The sequence below is a fragment of the Pygocentrus nattereri genome, chromosome 20 (assembly GCF_015220715.1).
Source record: "Pygocentrus nattereri isolate fPygNat1 chromosome 20, fPygNat1.pri, whole genome shotgun sequence".
Classification (NCBI taxonomy): Eukaryota; Metazoa; Chordata; class Actinopteri; order Characiformes; family Serrasalmidae; genus Pygocentrus; species Pygocentrus nattereri.
In genome coordinates, this window is record NC_051230.1 from 20,201,344 (window position 1) to 20,218,074 (window position 16,731).

The 16,731-nt window shown below is 38.0% G+C and overlaps 2 protein-coding genes across 2 annotated transcripts; both read left to right on the plus strand.

Moving 5' to 3' along the window:
• The first annotated feature begins 1,024 nt into the window (after positions 1-1,024).
• Positions 1,025-3,478, plus strand: cxcl20 (chemokine (C-X-C motif) ligand 20). The gene is made up of 4 exons (XM_017695482.1): positions 1,025-1,144; positions 1,375-1,501; positions 2,179-2,256; positions 2,401-3,478. The coding sequence occupies exons 1-4, from the start codon at positions 1,078-1,080 to the stop codon at positions 2,441-2,443; spliced, it is 315 nt and encodes a 104-aa protein (XP_017550971.1). The 5' UTR covers positions 1,025-1,077; the 3' UTR covers positions 2,444-3,478.
• A 10,639-nt stretch (positions 3,479-14,117) lies between these two features.
• On the plus strand, positions 14,118-15,024 carry LOC108426176 (C-X-C motif chemokine 11-6-like). The gene is made up of 4 exons (XM_017695481.2): positions 14,118-14,213; positions 14,337-14,463; positions 14,553-14,642; positions 14,789-15,024. Exons 1-4 carry the CDS (start codon positions 14,156-14,158, stop codon positions 14,814-14,816), a joined length of 303 nt encoding a protein of 100 aa, XP_017550970.1. The 5' UTR covers positions 14,118-14,155; the 3' UTR covers positions 14,817-15,024.
• The last annotated feature ends 1,707 nt before the right edge of the window (positions 15,025-16,731 follow it).

Sequence of the window (16,731 nt, forward strand, 5' to 3'; positions counted from 1 at the left end):
TCCTGTCATAGTAATCAGTGCGATGCAATGAAAGGGAAATTACCAGCATATGTGTAAGAATTTAAGTATAAGAATCTCATTTACCTCCTTAACATCTGCTTAAATGTAACCTGTTCTATGAATGATTTTTCGAAGAATACAATGGAAGCTCCATTTAAAGGAGTAACTATCCCACACTACATTATTATTTCATGTAGACAGTCATAAACTTTATATGGGATCTTTACATGGGATAATAAGCTTGGCAGTATTTACATTATAGTGCAAATATGTTACTTGGTAAAAAAACAGTTTGATGAAGCTTCTGTATCTTAGCCCAACATATTAACAAAAAGCGCTCCAGTCCTTCTTATCCACTAGGTGGCATCCAAACTCCTCATTTCATTTTTTGCATTTCCTATAATTAAACTTAGTTCTGGTCATTCGTCTTAGTAAACACATATAATTTGCAGCACATTTAACTAAATCCATAAACTCTGACACTACAATTTCTGTGGTAAATGAATAATTTATGTACTTGTATTTCTAAAGATCACCTCTTTTGCATTCATTACGTTGTTTATACACAATGTGTAAGTGCATGCTGAGTGATAACATTATAATGCACCCTTATGTCATTATGATATAATATATAAAGATTATTAAAACATAATACATATAATACATAGAAATTAACCAATTACAATATTGGAATAAATCATTCACATTATTATGACACTTGAAATACATTTTATTGTATATTGTTTTGAGCTATTTTGCATTTCCCTTCCAACAGTGAAATAGGTCTGTAGAATGTTATGAAACCACTGCTACACAACTTTATATACATATGGACATTTCCATGTTTATGGAACACTTCCTGTCTCTCATTCAGTGCCAGGTCCCTTCAGGTCATTATTTTTAACTTCTTAATGGGATTTTCCCACAAGGAATAACCCAAGTGCAGAGAGCATGTCATTGGTGGACTGTAAAGTGAAAGTGAATGATGTATTTCTATAAAAAATAAAGCCCTATCCTACTTACTACCCTCTTCAACTGAGTGTACTTTGTCCTCCTCGTTAGCAGCTGAACTCCACAATGAAAAGTACCACTCTCATACTGCTTTTTTTGGTCATCTTTGGAATGACTGCCACACTGTGTGCAGGTAAGATCATATGTACCTGTATCAACATGCTTGTGTATACTAGCTGTGCACATTTAAAACATTGTTTATGATTTTCTAAGATGGGAGGCTGGTCAAGTAAAAAAAAAAGTAAATGCTTTTTTTCTGGAATTCACTTCATGCACTAATCTGGGAATCTGGGGTTTAAACAAAGTTATTTATCCACTGAGCTACTTATTAACTCACTACATTTTGGCCGTTCGGCTCTGCAGGGCGGGTAGGGGGACAAGGAGAGCGCTGTTTGTGCAGAGGGAAGATCCAGAAACGTGTGAGACTTCAAAGTGTCAAGACGATTGAGCGATTCTACCCAACTGCCTCTTGTTCAAAGACCGAGATATTGTGAGTTTGCACCATTTGTTTTCTTTTGTTTTTTTCATGCAGAAATTACCTCAGTGATAAAGAAAACAATGAGAATATACAGTAAATATAAAGTAATGTGCTTGTTTACTCACTATTGCTATTTCTTAAGTAAGCTGATGCTCTAATGTATGTTAATAGTTGAAGTATATTGTCATGTTATTGCAGCTACCCATTAGTTATGGGAGTACAGTTGGATAAATGGTGATATTAAGTATCCACAAAAAGGAGGTTTTGGGGCCCAGTCACCAGTGCAAAAATCAAAGTAGGAACACACTTCGTCAGATTACAGTTAAATTAAGAATGGGTTTTTTAATTTGTCAGCATCAATGTACATAAAAATATATGTATTTAGTTACTTGAATTCTACTTAGCTTTCCTATAAACAGCTGAGCTGTGTCACGATGAATGATAAACCACAGTTACGTGTGCATTTAGCAGAAAGAAGAAGAAGTTGTAGAAGTCAGACAGACTGCTCAGCATTTGAACCAAAAACCAGAAGTAGTCCAGAATAATCCAAAAGTACTGATATTAGATTACAAATTTCAGTCTCCTCAGCGATTACCTGACAGATCACCCTGTTCTCAACCAAAAATGAAATGTTATGTCACTGTCTGAGATCATAAACTGAACACAATCATCTTTTCTACTTTTTCCAGAATCTCACTGAAGAGAGGAAGGAGAGTCTGTCTGGATCCAGATGCAAAACAAGGAAAGAATATTCTAAAGGGCAAAATGTGAGCACCAGCCACCACTTGTAACATCACTGGATTTTAGCTCGCCTGACAACTTTCACCTTCAGCTTACTCCTCTCCTTCTCTGAATGTGGAAAGTGTGATAAGCACATAATTGGCATTAACCTTTTTCCCCTCTGTTTCCAGGCAAATGAAGCTCAAATCGCAAGGAGGTGGGAAGAAGCAGTGAGACCATAATACACATGCAGGGGCATTCCACCAACAGGGTACTGTTTAGTCCCTCATCCAGTTTCAAAGAACATATACACAGATTATATGTTTTTACGCATTTAAAATAAATCTAAAATATGGGTGTTTCAAATTTCTTTACACTGTGAAAACATTCATGCATTATTTTAAGTAGCAATAACAACTGCACAGGTTTTGACATGTAATGTGCGACCATGTTAGCACCACCTACTAATCTGCTAAATGAGGAGGAAAACCTATAAGTCACATGATAAACAGCAAATCATCAAGACCTTTCATAGCAACACAATCCACCCCACTCCTCAGGGTATAAGGATCAGTAACAGGACTGAACACACATTAAAACATTATAGGCAAAAAAGTACTCTATTTGTGGAATGTCTCAGCATTCAGGCCTACCCTGCATTGTTACAACAAATGTCAAAAGCCCATTGTTTGCTCTCTGTAATCTGGGGTTAATGCGCATTTTGATCTTTTGTTTTCTCACTGCTGTATCACATGGGGTTACTTAGCCTTTGCCCAATAACTGCTTCATGTATGATCATTCAATCAACTGACATTAAGGTTTAGCTTTGTTGCACAGGACTTTTTGTCTGTGTGACAACATTTACAGCTTGATTGTTGCACTATTTAATCAACTTTTTTCTCATTTCTTCAATAACAATCACCAATAGTGTGAACTGAATGAGAAAATAAAATGAACTTCATATATTTCAGCCAGCATGCATAAAAAGTCTCCCTCCTCTTTTTTTGTAGGTTATGCAAGTGGTGTTTCTGTATTCAGTTTTCCACAAAAAATAAATCTGGGCTATAATTAGACTTGCTTATTCTATCCCATCTCAACCCAACCCATAATGCACATTTACTAGTAGGACGTTTGGTTGCTTTGATTATCTTAATAAGTAATTGAACGTTCAGCCATCAACATGTAAACAGAAGAAATACTTCATGTACCTATGATATAATTGTTGCTATTAAATGAACATGAGCCAATTAAAGGGAAATTTCACCTTTATAAAAATGTTTGTATAATTATTTGTTAAGGTTAAAAGCTTTTAGTCAAGTCTGCTGTATGAAGGAGAGGTCTCAACAGATTTCTTTCAAGTTATCAGATGCCTTAGCCAACCAGTTAAGGGCTTTGTAACATGGGGCGATGAGGAAGTGGACGTATGTGTGGAGAAAAACCAAGATTTATTCGGGGCAAATCCAGGGTCATAATCAAGACAGTCCAAGTTCAACGAGCCAACAAGGACAGCAGGAGGGACAGAAATAACAAAACAAACACAGAAGTTAAACAATACTCTTAGAACTGATCAAACATCCAACAGATCAAATGTACAAAGACCAACAAGAAACGCAGGAAAACACAGGGCTTAAATACAAACAGGGATAATGAGGGACAGGTGGAAAACAGGTGGAAACAATCAGGGGCGGAGTCACGAAACAAGGGGCAGGACAGTGAAGTAAACATAACATGAGCACATGGACAGGACTGGGAGGGGCCAATCGTTACAGGCTTAAACAGTTAAAGGGGAATTCCACCACCTTAATATCATCATATGTATATATATATATATATATATATATATATATATATATATATATATATAGCCAAAAATATTCACTCACCCATTCAAATAATTGAATTTAGGTGTTCCAATCACTTCCAAGTCCAGTCATGAAATTTCCTTGTTACTAAATATTCCTCAGTCAACTGTCAGTTGTATTATAAAAAAGTGGAATCGTTTGGGAGTGACAGCAACTTGGCCACAAAGTGGTAAGCCCTGTAAAATGACAGAGCGGGGTCAGCAGATGTTGAGGTGCATAGTGTGCAGAGGTCGCCAACTTTCTGCAGAGTCAATCACTACAGACCTGCAAACTTCATGTGACGTTCAGATTAGCTAAAGAACAGCATAGAGAGCTTCATGGACTGAGTGTCCATGACTGAGCTGCTGCATCCAAGCCTGCAATGCAAAGCGTCGAATGCAGTGGTGTAAAGCACCGCCACTGGACTCTAGAGCAGTGGCAACATGTTCGCTGGAGTGACAAATCATGCTTCTCTGATGGACGAGTCTGGGTTTGGCAGTTGCCAGGAGAACAGTACTTGTCTGACGGCATTGTGCCAAGGGTAAAGTTTGGTGGAGGCGGGACTATAGTGTAGGTTGTTTTCAGGAGTTGGGCTCGGCCCTTTAGTTCCAGTCAAAGAACTCTTAATGCTTCAGCAGACCAAGAGATTTTGGACAATGTCATGCTCCCAACTTTGTGGGAACAGTTTGGGGACGGCCCCTTCCTGTTCCAACAGGACTGCGCACCAGTGCACAAAGCAAGGTCCATAAAGACATGGATGAGCCAGTTTGGTGTGGAAGAACTTGACTGGCCTGCACAGAGTCCTGACCTCAACCCGATAGAACAGCTTGTGGATGAATTAGAGTGGAGACTGCGAGCCAGGCCTTCTCATCCAACATCAGTGTCTGACCTCGCAAACGTGTTTCTGGAAGAATGGTTAAAAAAATCCCATAAATACGCTCCTAAACCTTGTGTAAAGCCTTCCCAGAAGAGCAGCAAAGGGCCGACTTCATATTAAACCCTATGGATTAAGAATTGGATGTCGCTCAAATTCATATGCGTGTGAAGGCAGACGATCGGATACTTTTGGAAATACAGTTCATGCTCTAAATCCACTCTTAGAGAACAAGCACAAGCAGGGCTTTACTATTCATTATCATTGTTATATACAAAATGAATCATTTACTGCAGAGATGTTTAATACCTTTAAAAGCTACCCTTTAGAAAAGGCATTTATGATTAAAAATATTCTTTTAACCCATTATGGTGAAGGGGAACATGAAGGCAAATATATTCCTCGAAAGAAAACTTTGTTTTAGTTTCTCAATATTTGCCATATAAACATTACGTGTAACAACTCAGAACAAGTGTAGGTTCACTTTTTAAATAAGAAATAGAATGGCTATATTTGTGACTTTACAACCCCTGTTTTCTACCATCACCACTGTAAAAAAGCACAAAAAAATATGAATTTTCATATAATTTCATATAAAAACGTAAATCCATAAACCAGTCACAAGAGTAAATAATGTAATGTACTTTAAAAGTAATGATTAAATAAAATGTAGCAATAAATGACAGAAATTAGGCTTTTTAACTATTTTCAAACCTCTCCTCGAGGAAGCCCAGTATTACATGTAAAACCAACTCCTGGTTTGACCAATCAGTGCCTCATTAAATTGTGCTCATGATGTAATTGATGATGTTAATAAGGCTCTGTGGTGTCTGTGAAGGTGTCAAGGAAAAATATGGACCCAAGAAATCCTTGCTAATTTTTTATTGTTTTTATGTTTATTTGGCCGTCCGCCCGATAACTGCTGGGATAGGCTCCAGCACCCCCCCGTGACCCTGAGGGAGAAGCGGCTTAGAAAATGGATGGATGGATGGATGAATATGACTGAGCCAGAAGGCTATTGGAAGAATGTTTTGTGGATGGATGAGACCAAAATAGAACTTTTTGGTTTAAATGAAAAGCATTATGTTTGGAGAAAGGAAAACACTGCATTCCTGCATAAGAACCTTATCCCTTCTGTGAAACATGGTGGTGGTAGTACCACGGTTTGGGCCTGTTTTGCTGTATCTGGGTGAGGACGGCTTGCCATCACTGATGGAAAAATCATTTCTAAATTATATCAGAAAATTCTAAAGGAAACTGTCAGGACATCTGTCCATGAACTGAATCTCAAGAGAAGGTAAGTCATGCAGCAAGACAACGGCCCTAAGCACACAAGTCGTTCTACCAAAGAATGGTTAAGGAAAAATAAAGTTAATGTTTTGGAATGGCCAAGTCAAAGTCCTGATCCCATCGAAATGTTGTGGAAGTGACCTGAAGCGAGCAGTTAATGTGAGGAAACCCACCAACATCCCAGAGTTGAAACTGTTCTGTACGGAGGAATGAGCTAAAATTCCTCCAAGCCGGTGTGCAGGACTGATCAACAGTTACCGGAAACGTTTAGTTGCAGTTATTGCTGCACAGAGGGGTCATACCAGATACTGAAAGCAAAGGTTCACGTTCTTTTGCCACTCACAAAATCACAAATATGTAATATTGGATAATTTTCCCCCATAAACAAATGACCAAGTATAATATGTTTGTGTCATTTGTTTAACTGGGATCTCTTTATCTACTTTTAGGACTTGCTTGAAAATTTGATGATGTTTTAGGTCATATTTATGCAAAAATATAGAAAATTCTAAAGGGTTCACAAACTTTCAAGCGTCACTGTATGTGTGTGTGTGTGTGTGTGTATAATATATATATATATATATATATATATATATCCTTTGGGAGATGCTAATAAACTCACCAAACTTAACAGATTCAGGTTTTAATGTGATCTTCTTGTGTGTACTTTCTGAGCACAAGGTACACATGAAGGTGCTCTATATTTCATATGACTTTCTGCCAACTTTGTAATTTTCCATTACTGGCTTTTATCCAAGGGGGGGAAACACTTTGAGGAACAGTATCATGCGACAACTTTCAGTATAACTAAGTCACATCACAAACAGCACCAAAAAAGCAGCAATGTTTGGGTTTTCACCTTTAGATCCTCATCCTTGCAACTCTGTGGCAGATCATGTTAGCTGATGTAGCAGTGTTTTGTTTCACTATTGCAATTCATCAAAATACAAACACTGGTGTTTCCAAACTTGAAGGATCTTGACATGTAATATCTTTTACCTGAACTGATCTGAACTACATCAGACAGATTGTCTTTGTTTTTTTTTTTCTAATAAAATTACAAGTAAGCAATAAGTGATAAAATTGGTAAATAAGTAAATAAATAAACAAACAAATAAATATTAAGAATCAGACATAACTGTAACTTTGTGCATGGCATCCATTGTTTGAGGAGAATCCAGAACAGTGCACTACTGTCAAACATCCTTCAGTACCTATACCTTCACTGCCTTGATCCTACAGTTCCAGTAAATAGAAAGAAAATGAGAAAACAAAGTTTGAGCTCAGAAAATGTCCATAAAAATCCCACTCCTGCATGCATTTCGTAGAGCTGTTGAAAAGTGTGTATACAAAGTGGTGTTTCCTTCTGTAGTCTGTCAGTGATATGCACATTGTCACCACAAGGAGGCAATATCATATGGGTGCAAAGTTATGCAAAGTTAATGTCAATTTTAATCTAAAGTTGTGCAAGAAAATGGGGTAAGCCTGCACTAGTATCCTATTTGTTATAATACAATGTATTATAACTCTATTAAAATTCTGTGAAATAAGTTTGAATTAAAATATGTGTCATTTTTTATTATACATTAAATCAAAATGATTACAAATCTCTTCAGTTTCACAGGAAATGACTGCGAGACCACACAGTGAAGACAGTAAGAGTTCAACGATACGCTGGTGAATGAATGACAAAAGATTTGAGGGGAAGTATGCAGGTAGAGTTTACATTGTCTGCTGGTCTGCGTGCTGTATGCCTCCTGTTTGTGGCTAAAACTGATATGAGTTGTCATGGACCTTTGCCTGGAGTGAACAGTGGGAATCGTCTGAACAGCTGAATTCTGCAGGAGTTGGAGTGTGGTCTTCAGTAGCACATAGCCTTAAGTATGTTTATTAGGTATAAATGTCATGTGCACCCTAAATGCAAGAAATCACAAATAAATCGACCATCCATTCTGTCTGACAGATAGACACACGGTACTTTCACATGTGCAATCCAAAGGCTGAGCCTTACAAACAGGAGCAGCATTTGTAATCAAACTGCAGGCAGACATCATCCAAGACTTTAGTCAATGACAACCCAAACAGAGTGACATAATATGACCCTGGGTATATTATGACTGACTATAAGGAAAAGTGTTTCTGAGAAATCAAACGAGACACGAGAGGAAGCTGTATGGTGAAACTGAAAGCGCCTAACAAAAAAGGTCATTTCCACCACAGGCTAAATTGGGGAATATATAGTGAAACATGCAAAGCCTTTTTGTGTTGGTCTTTTAGTTTGCATGATTATTTCCTTTCATTTAAACCTAAAAAACTGAATGGATTGTGCCTACAGACTAGAGAAAAACAACCATCTCTTATTGTGAAAGAATCCTTGCCTTGCACCTTTTTATTTAGTCATTTTTAAACATAGGTTCATATTTCACTCTCAGATTTCAGGTAAATACATGTTAGTGGTAACTCACTTTGAAAGTTAAACATGAAACCAAATAACATTTCTATAGTGTTATAGCTGGAACACTGAAACACTAGGTGACAAACATTTTACAGCAGCAGCCTTTGTGGTTGTACATTAATCGACTCCATTATGTAGTGTTACATAACAATGCCACATCTGTGGAAGCTATAACAAAAGCACTTTGCTTTCACTAATACAGGAAAAAGTAACACAATGAACACAGAACAATACAATGCAAGGGCAGCATGAACCTTTGAGCATGAATTTTGAACTTTGCACTGATAACAATCCAGACAGTCCTTTTCCTCTTTGGCCCGGAGGACACGACGTCCATGATTTCCAAAAACAATTTGAAATGTGGACTCGTCAGACCACAGGACACTTTTCCACTTTGCGTCAGTCCGTCTCAGATGAGCTCGGCCCAGAGAAGCTGGTGGCGTTTCTGGGTGTTGTTGATATCTGGCTTTCGCTTTGCATGGCAGAGTTTTAACTTGCACTTGTAGATGGAGCGACGAACTGTGTTCACTGACAGTGGTTTTCTGAAGTGTTCCTGAGCCCATGTGGTAATATCCATTACAGAATGATGTCGGTTTTTAATGCAGTGCCGCCTGAGGGATCGAAGGTCACGGGCATTCAGTGTTGGTTTTCTGCCTTGCCGCTTACTTGCAGAGATTTCTCCAGATTCTCTGAATCCTTTGATGATATTATGGACTGTAGATGATGAAATCCCTAAATTCCTTGCAATTGCACATTGAAAAACATTGTTCTTAAACTGTTGGACTATTTGCTCATGCAGTTGTTCACAAAGTGGTGAACCTCACCACATCCTTGCTTGTGAATGACTGAGCCTTTCAGGGATGCTCCCTTTATACCCAATCATAACACTCACCTGTTTCCAGTTAACCTGTTCACCTGTGGAATGTTCCAAACAGGTGTTTCTGGAGCATTCCTTAACTTTCCCCAGTCTTTGTTGCCCCTGTCCCAACTTCTTTAGAAGGTGTTGCAGGCATCAAATTCAAAATGAGTGAATATTTGCAAAATATGCCCCCAAAGTTGGGAGCATGAAGTCGTCAATAATCTCTTGGTCTGCTAAAGCACTAAGAGTTCCTTTCACTGGAACTAAGGTGCTGAGCCCAACTCCTGAAAACAACCTACACTATAGTCCCACCTCCACCAAACTTTACACTTGGCACAATGCCGTCAGACAAGTACCGTTCTCCTGGAATGCGCCAAACCCAGGGTCATCCATCAGATTGCCTGGCAGAGAAGCGTGTTTCATCACTCCAGAGAACACGTCTCCACTGCTCTAGAGTCCAGTGGTGGCGCTTTACACCACTGCATTCAACGCTTTGTATTGCGCTTGATGATGTAAAGCTTGGATGCAGCTGTTCGGCCATGGAACTTATTCCATGAAGCTCTCTGTGCTGTTCTTGAGCTAATCTGAAGGCCACATGAAGTTTGGAGGTCTGTAGTGATTGACTCTGCAGAAAGTTGGTGACCTCTGTGCACTATGCACTTCAGCATCCACTGATCCCGTACTGTCATTTTATGTGGCCTACCACTTTGTGGCTGAGTTGCTGTCATTTCCAATTGCTTCCACTTCGTTATAGTACCGCTGACAGTTGACTTTTTAGAATACTTAACAGGGAGGAAATTTCATGACTGGACTTGTTGCACAGGTCGTGTCCTATCATGGTACCATGCTGGAATTCACTGAGCTCCTGAGAGCGACACATTCTTTCACTATTGTTTGTAGAAGCAGTCTGCAGGCCTAGGTACTTTGTTTTATACACCTGTGGCCATGGAAGTGATTGGAACACCTGAATTCAATGATTTGGATGGGTGAGTGAATATTTTTAAAATATAGTGTGTATATATATATATATATATATATATATATATATATATATGCTGAAATATAAATCTTAACATGGATGACACATACGTTTTAAATTGTCCAACTAGTTTTAAACTGTCCCAACATTTTTGGACAATAAAAAACAATAAAAATGATGAGAAAAAATGTTAAAAACTTGTCTGTGTACTATTTTCTTTTAAATACAGGTCAAAGTGGATTTATAAATCACTCCTTTCTACTCTTATTTGTATTTCACACAATGTCTCAGCGTCGTTTTAAATGAAGGTTTGTACAATAGCACAGCAGGAAGGAACTTTTACCTTGAATAAACATAGTTTTGACTATTAAATAAATGATCTATCAGAAGACCTGTTAGAATTATCTGAAATGAGTGCCATGCCAATAACTCAGAAAGTCTTCTTCATAGTTATTTCTGTCCATGGATCAAAAAACCTTATGGAAACCGCCCAGTATTGCTTTTTAAATTGTTCTTCTAGTGTTTAAAACTAAAATAAAATTTACAAAGGACCGTTGGGTGAATTCTCTTCTTTCTCTCATAGTGCAAAATTTGTAACTTTTTTACATTCCTGTTTTTCTAATGCTTATGGAGCTTAGCGACTGCAGTGGCCGCTATTACAAGTGAATCTTCTTTTCTTTTTCTTTCTTTCTGCGTGCAAACAGAGCAGGCAAGAGACAAAGACGTGGAAGGTCTAGTTCAGAGGTCTCAGAGGGAATTTCCCACACTGTGTCTTCCACCATCTCTTCCGTCGTACAGTGGTCTTCAAGTACATGAATACAGTTGTTTTGGTGCCTGCAACATATGCTGGTCATGCCCATGGAATCTGGTCTACCCTTAAGATTTTTTTATTTCTTAATAAATGTTCAGTTCATATTTTTAAAAACTCAAAATTCAAAATGTTATCTTTATTAGCAGTAGCCTTTATGCATATTTTGTTGGTTGTACTAAACAAAAGTAATATGTCATCAGGTTAAGCACAAAGGAGAAATTTTTTTGTTTTATTTTGCGCCTAGTAGGGTGGGTAGCACTGTCTCCTCACAGCGAGGAGGGCCTGGGTTCGACGCCCCAGCTGGGTGACCAGGGTCCTCTCTGTGTGGAGTTTGTATGTTTTCTTTGTGTCTGCATGGGCTTCTTCCGAGTTCTCCAGTTTCCTCCCACGGTCCAAAGACATGCAGTTAGGTCAACTGGACATGCTACATTGCCCCTAGATGTGTATGTGATTGTGTCTGTCTGTCTGCCCTACGATGGGCTGCCAATCTGTCCAGGGTGTATCCTGCCTTCCGCCCAATGACCGCTGGGATAGGGTCCAGTGCCCCCCCCCCCCTCTGAACTTTCTTTCTTGCTACCATATAAAAATCATTAATGACGCAGGCTTATAGACATTCAAAACGTTTGGAAAATTCAGGATCACTGCTATTGCTGTTAACATAATTTTGTCCACTTTTATACATAGTTGTTCCTTTCTATTTCCTTGTATATTAAAAGGATACAAATGGAACACATGCCTAATCAACACACTGTGGATGATGCTTGATTGTGTCCATTGTTTCCATTATTTCTCTTCCCCCCATGGTCAAAAATAGTTTTTGAAGAGTGCATAGGAACTTTAGTTTCAGTTTCATTTGTCCCTTTGATGAGAATCATGTCATGACATTCCCCTACTCTACATAAACTCCTGAACTAGCCTAAAGGCTTCTTCTTTCTTTGAAACCCTAATATTACAGAGAATACGCAAGAGACTGACCTTTTGCACAGTGTAATATGTGAGACCAAATGGACTTGCAGCCGACTGCAGAGAATTACTCTGGAAAATGATCTAAAAAAATTCTAGGAAACAGCATGGCTGTTCACTTATTCAAGTACTCATTTGTTGCATTGGTATTCATTTGTCCATTTAGTATTCAGAAAGTTTGTTTTTGTTTTTTTAAACCACAAAAACTGTAGCAAAGGCCACTAGATAGAACAGTTATTTTTATATATGGAATATATGTTGAAAATAGCTGATTTAATTCATTGCATTATTAATTTGCATGGGCTGTGGGACGACGTGGGACGAGGTGGGACTCGTAGTACAACGTAGGAGTTGTGGCCTGGGGGCAGTCATGGGCTGGAGGTAGCTAAGGAACCAGTGTTGTGACAGAGGGCCCCCCAGCTGCTCCCCAGGCACCATGGATAGGGCTGCCCATCGCTCCTGGCAATTGTCCTCACTGCCCCCTAGTGTGTGTTCACTAGTTCACTAGTGTGCATGTTGTGTGTTTCATTGCACAAATGGATAAAATGCAGAGGTTCAAGCACACATGGTCAGTGGTTCTAAATTCATTGAAAAATGATAGTGCAACAAACTACACCGCTGTCCATATACCGAGAAGTAATTGCTGTCTCAGATAAGAGGCCCCGTCCACTCCTCCTACTCCCCTATTTACTGTTAATACAGCACAGGAGTTGCTCTGCAACTACTACACCAACAAGATCATCATATTTTAGTAAACTATTTTAAGTATTGTTGAGAACACTATAGAAAGTGTTAATGTGTGATGTTACTGGATGTATACTTTACACAATAACAACACAATAGGTCAGAAGGGCTTGTGTTTGAACGGAAGTAAGTGTGAAAACACTGAAACATTGATTTAAAGCTGCACTATGTAACATTTGGGGATTTGCCGACCTCAAAGTGGAAGTCTGTTATTGCACACAACATGTAGAGGAACATTTTGTTTTATTGGTTATCCTTTGGACCCCTTCCCCAAGTGGATGAATCTGATGGTCGCGAGCACATAGGAAGAGTATTCATAGAGATCTCAGTCAAAACTTGGTGCAGGACGTATCTTCTGAGAATCTGAGTGAATGATCTACCGTTGTCATCATATCATTTTAATCTGTATAATGTTGCTTTGGAATTTGAGACCTAAATATTATACCAGACCTTCTTTTTGAGTCTGTGTGTGACGTTAATTCGTAAAGACGTATGACTTGGTTTGACAAACTCCTGCAAAACTCCTGTGAAATCCAGCCTGAAACCTTTACCACTATATTTTAACGTGGTTTGTCTCCTGACTACTTCTTTCAGTTTTACCAAAAAAAACCCAACAATAAACAGACACAAGATTAAACTTTATTTAGTTTACTTTTACATTACTAATCACAGAACCTAATATGGTACCAGGTTTAACTGGTTAAAAAAAGCCATTTCACACTAAATACTTTTTAGGATCTTCTTTGTCTTTGTCTTCAAACATTTGTCATGCCCAGCATTTTGCTAAGTCATCCGTGTCAGAATACAGTTTACCCAACTACATTATGTACAGTTTGCTAGAGCTTGTGATGTGATACCAATAATGACCACACTCTCTGAGAATCCAAAGCAATATAATGAAATCAGACCTCAGCCACTACTCTCTACAAAGCTGGGTAATTTCCACGAAAGAAGGAAGCTGGATGGTGAGTAGGCTGTGCTACGTAAAGTGAAAGTTTCTCAAGCAAAAGCTGGGAAAGCGGAAAACCCCAGCTTGAGCATTTAAAAGCACTGAAGCACTGGCTCTTTCTCAAAGCTTCTTGAGCAGCCTGAAGAGCATCACCAAGAACATCTTGAAGAACAAGAGCAAAATGAAGTCTACAGCAGCTTTTGTTGTGGTTGCCTGTGTCCTTATGGTGCACGTACAAGGTACAGTTCCTTCTTCCACTGGTCAGATCTTACTGGTTTGGACTGTAGCTCATTTATTGTTTGTACACCATTAAATGGAAGTACAATAATGTAACAAACTATGCAATTTTCTTCTACTTGCAGGTCAGGCCAGGCCTAGCATGAGGAGGTGCTTATGTCAAGGTTCTGGGGCGAACATGGTTCGTCTACAACGTGTTGAGAAGATTGAAGTTTATCCTCCCAGTCCGTCTTGTGAAAATGTGGAGATTATGTAAGTCCACTTTCAATTAAATGTTAATTTACAGTGCTGCATAAATGACTTCCATTCAACCATCTAACAAGTTTATTTTCCTTTTTCAGTGTCACATTGAAGAATAATGCAGGGCTAAAGTGCTTGAATCCAGAGTCCAGATTTGCTCAGAATTACATCAAGAAGGCCATTCAAAAGAGGTGAGAACATCTGCCTGAGCACAGTAGTACTGACTGTTATGTATTATTCAGAGCTTTTGTTCAATCAAAAGGCACAAAAGATGAACATTCATTTCTGTTTGGATGAAAATATTGAACAAATCTGAATTAAAAATCTATTTTTATAGGAACGCGAGAGAAACAAAACATCAGTGAAGATAACGAGAGAAGGCTGTGAACACCGTCCGCTCATCCATTTCAAAATCCTGCACCGAGACAGTTTGTCTTGCTACTTGAACTGCATATTTGCATGATTATTATTGTTTTTTATCATAAAATTGTAAATATGTAATTCACCTGTGTTTTTTAATTTATGAAAGAGGGATTTGTAAGTCGCCAGTGATTTTTAGATTTTTAAACCTTCCTGAACATTATTTTTTCTTTTTATATATTTTTATGGTTTTCATGTTTTAACTTATGTACCTATTTAAAATACAATAAACTGTGCACATACAATACTTGATATAAATCAAACTCCAGAAATGTTCCTTATTTCATGGCAAATACATTTTCTCAGTAAAGCATACCCACTTTTAAGCTTCCTGGCAGCATTTGCAGGTGTGATATGAGACATTTGCCTTTTTGAATGATGTTGGACAAATAGTAGCCCTTTCAGTCAGACACTATCTGAAGTAAACTACAAGGGTCACTAAATTCCTGACCTATTACTGTGAATGTACAAGTAGTTGAGTGCAGTTTTGGACCAGATTACTGGAATACAACATTTAGAAGCAATAAGAATCAAGAAGATCTTTCATTAGGAGGGAAAACATTAACAAAACTTTTAGAAAGATACTAAATATCAGCTGGCATGTCAAATTAAAGATGCATGCACATCAACTCTGCATATTGTTCTCTACCAAAGTGAAAACAGAACACATAAAACAGATTTTCACACTAATTTATGCCAACTAGAGGCTTGCATTCCTGTAGGACACCCACAGGACACAATAGCTTGGCACAGGGCTGATTTTCAGTGTTGTGCATTGGAGCAGGCAGGTAATCAGTGACTGATAACAAAGTTTTTCAATTGTGGCAAAAATATTCTTTTTTTTTTGGCCATAATTAAACAGCCCTAAGTTCCACAATTCCTGTGAAGTAAATGAGTAATATTGTATTAAACAATACAGTATTCTTCTGCATGCAGAACATAGGGGAAATATAGCCAAAAATAAGCCTAGTGTAAAAAGGTGCCTATGTCAAGGTCCTGGGCTGTACATGGTTCATCAAAAAAGTTGAAAAGTTGAAGGTTGAAATTTATCTTCTGCGTCCATGTCGTGAAAATGTGGAAATTATATGAGAATTTCCATTTATAATCAGAGTGAAACAGCACAGTTCAATTCTATTCAGCCATCTCTTTGATTTAATTTAGCCTTCTAGAGTTACTTTGAAGAATGCTGGAAGAACAGAATGCTGGACCTCAGATTACACATATGGCCTAGAATTACATCACTTTGGCATTTCCAAAGAGGTAAGAACACCAGTGTTATGTACTATTCTGAAAAGTGTAAAACTTAAAAAAAAATTAACAACCAAAATGATTTGTCTTTTACTTCGTAAAACAATATAAATAGGACTTTGATTTACATTGTTTTGTTTTTTAAGGAATGCCCAGCATGTTCATGTGGAATAGAAGCCTATGAAGTAAGGTTATCAGTTGCCATGGTGATTGATAAATATCATTCTCTTCAGAATTACCGGTACCTTTAATGAAAACATCAATTAAAATGTCTTTGTGGTTTATCAGCTTCATCTTTATTAGTTGTGTTTTTTTTACTTAAATATAGTGTTGCACTTCTTTATAGAGGGCGCTGAGAATGTGAAACTCGCCATGTTATTGATGTTAAAATGAGGGAGAGCTGCCCCTTCTGGATGTTTACAGACATAAGGAATGAATTATAGCTATATAAGTCCTAAAATCAAAAGGCAGACCCATGTGGGCTTTCTCGTAGAATTTTCTTATGTAAGAATATAGTTTTATAGAATATTTCCATCTCCAAAGAAAAGAGAAAAACAATGGAAAACATTTTTCCAAGTAATTCTGGTCCATTTCTATTCATCTATTAATCAC

Coding starts and splice junctions, on each gene's coding strand:
- cxcl20 (XM_017695482.1), top strand. CDS start 1,078: ATGAAAAGTACCACTCTCATACTGCTTTTTTTGGTCATCTTTGGAATG. Junction 1,145..1,374: donor GACTGCCACACTGTGTGCAG/GTAAGATCATAT, acceptor TCGGCTCTGCAG/GGCGGGTAGGGGGACAAGGA. Junction 1,502..2,178: donor TGTTCAAAGACCGAGATATT/GTGAGTTTGCAC, acceptor TACTTTTTCCAG/AATCTCACTGAAGAGAGGAA.
- LOC108426176 (XM_017695481.2), top strand. CDS start 14,156: ATGAAGTCTACAGCAGCTTTTGTTGTGGTTGCCTGTGTCCTTATGGTG. Junction 14,214..14,336: donor CCTTATGGTGCACGTACAAG/GTACAGTTCCTT, acceptor TTCTACTTGCAG/GTCAGGCCAGGCCTAGCATG. Junction 14,643..14,788: donor AAGAAGGCCATTCAAAAGAG/GTGAGAACATCT, acceptor CTATTTTTATAG/GAACGCGAGAGAAACAAAAC.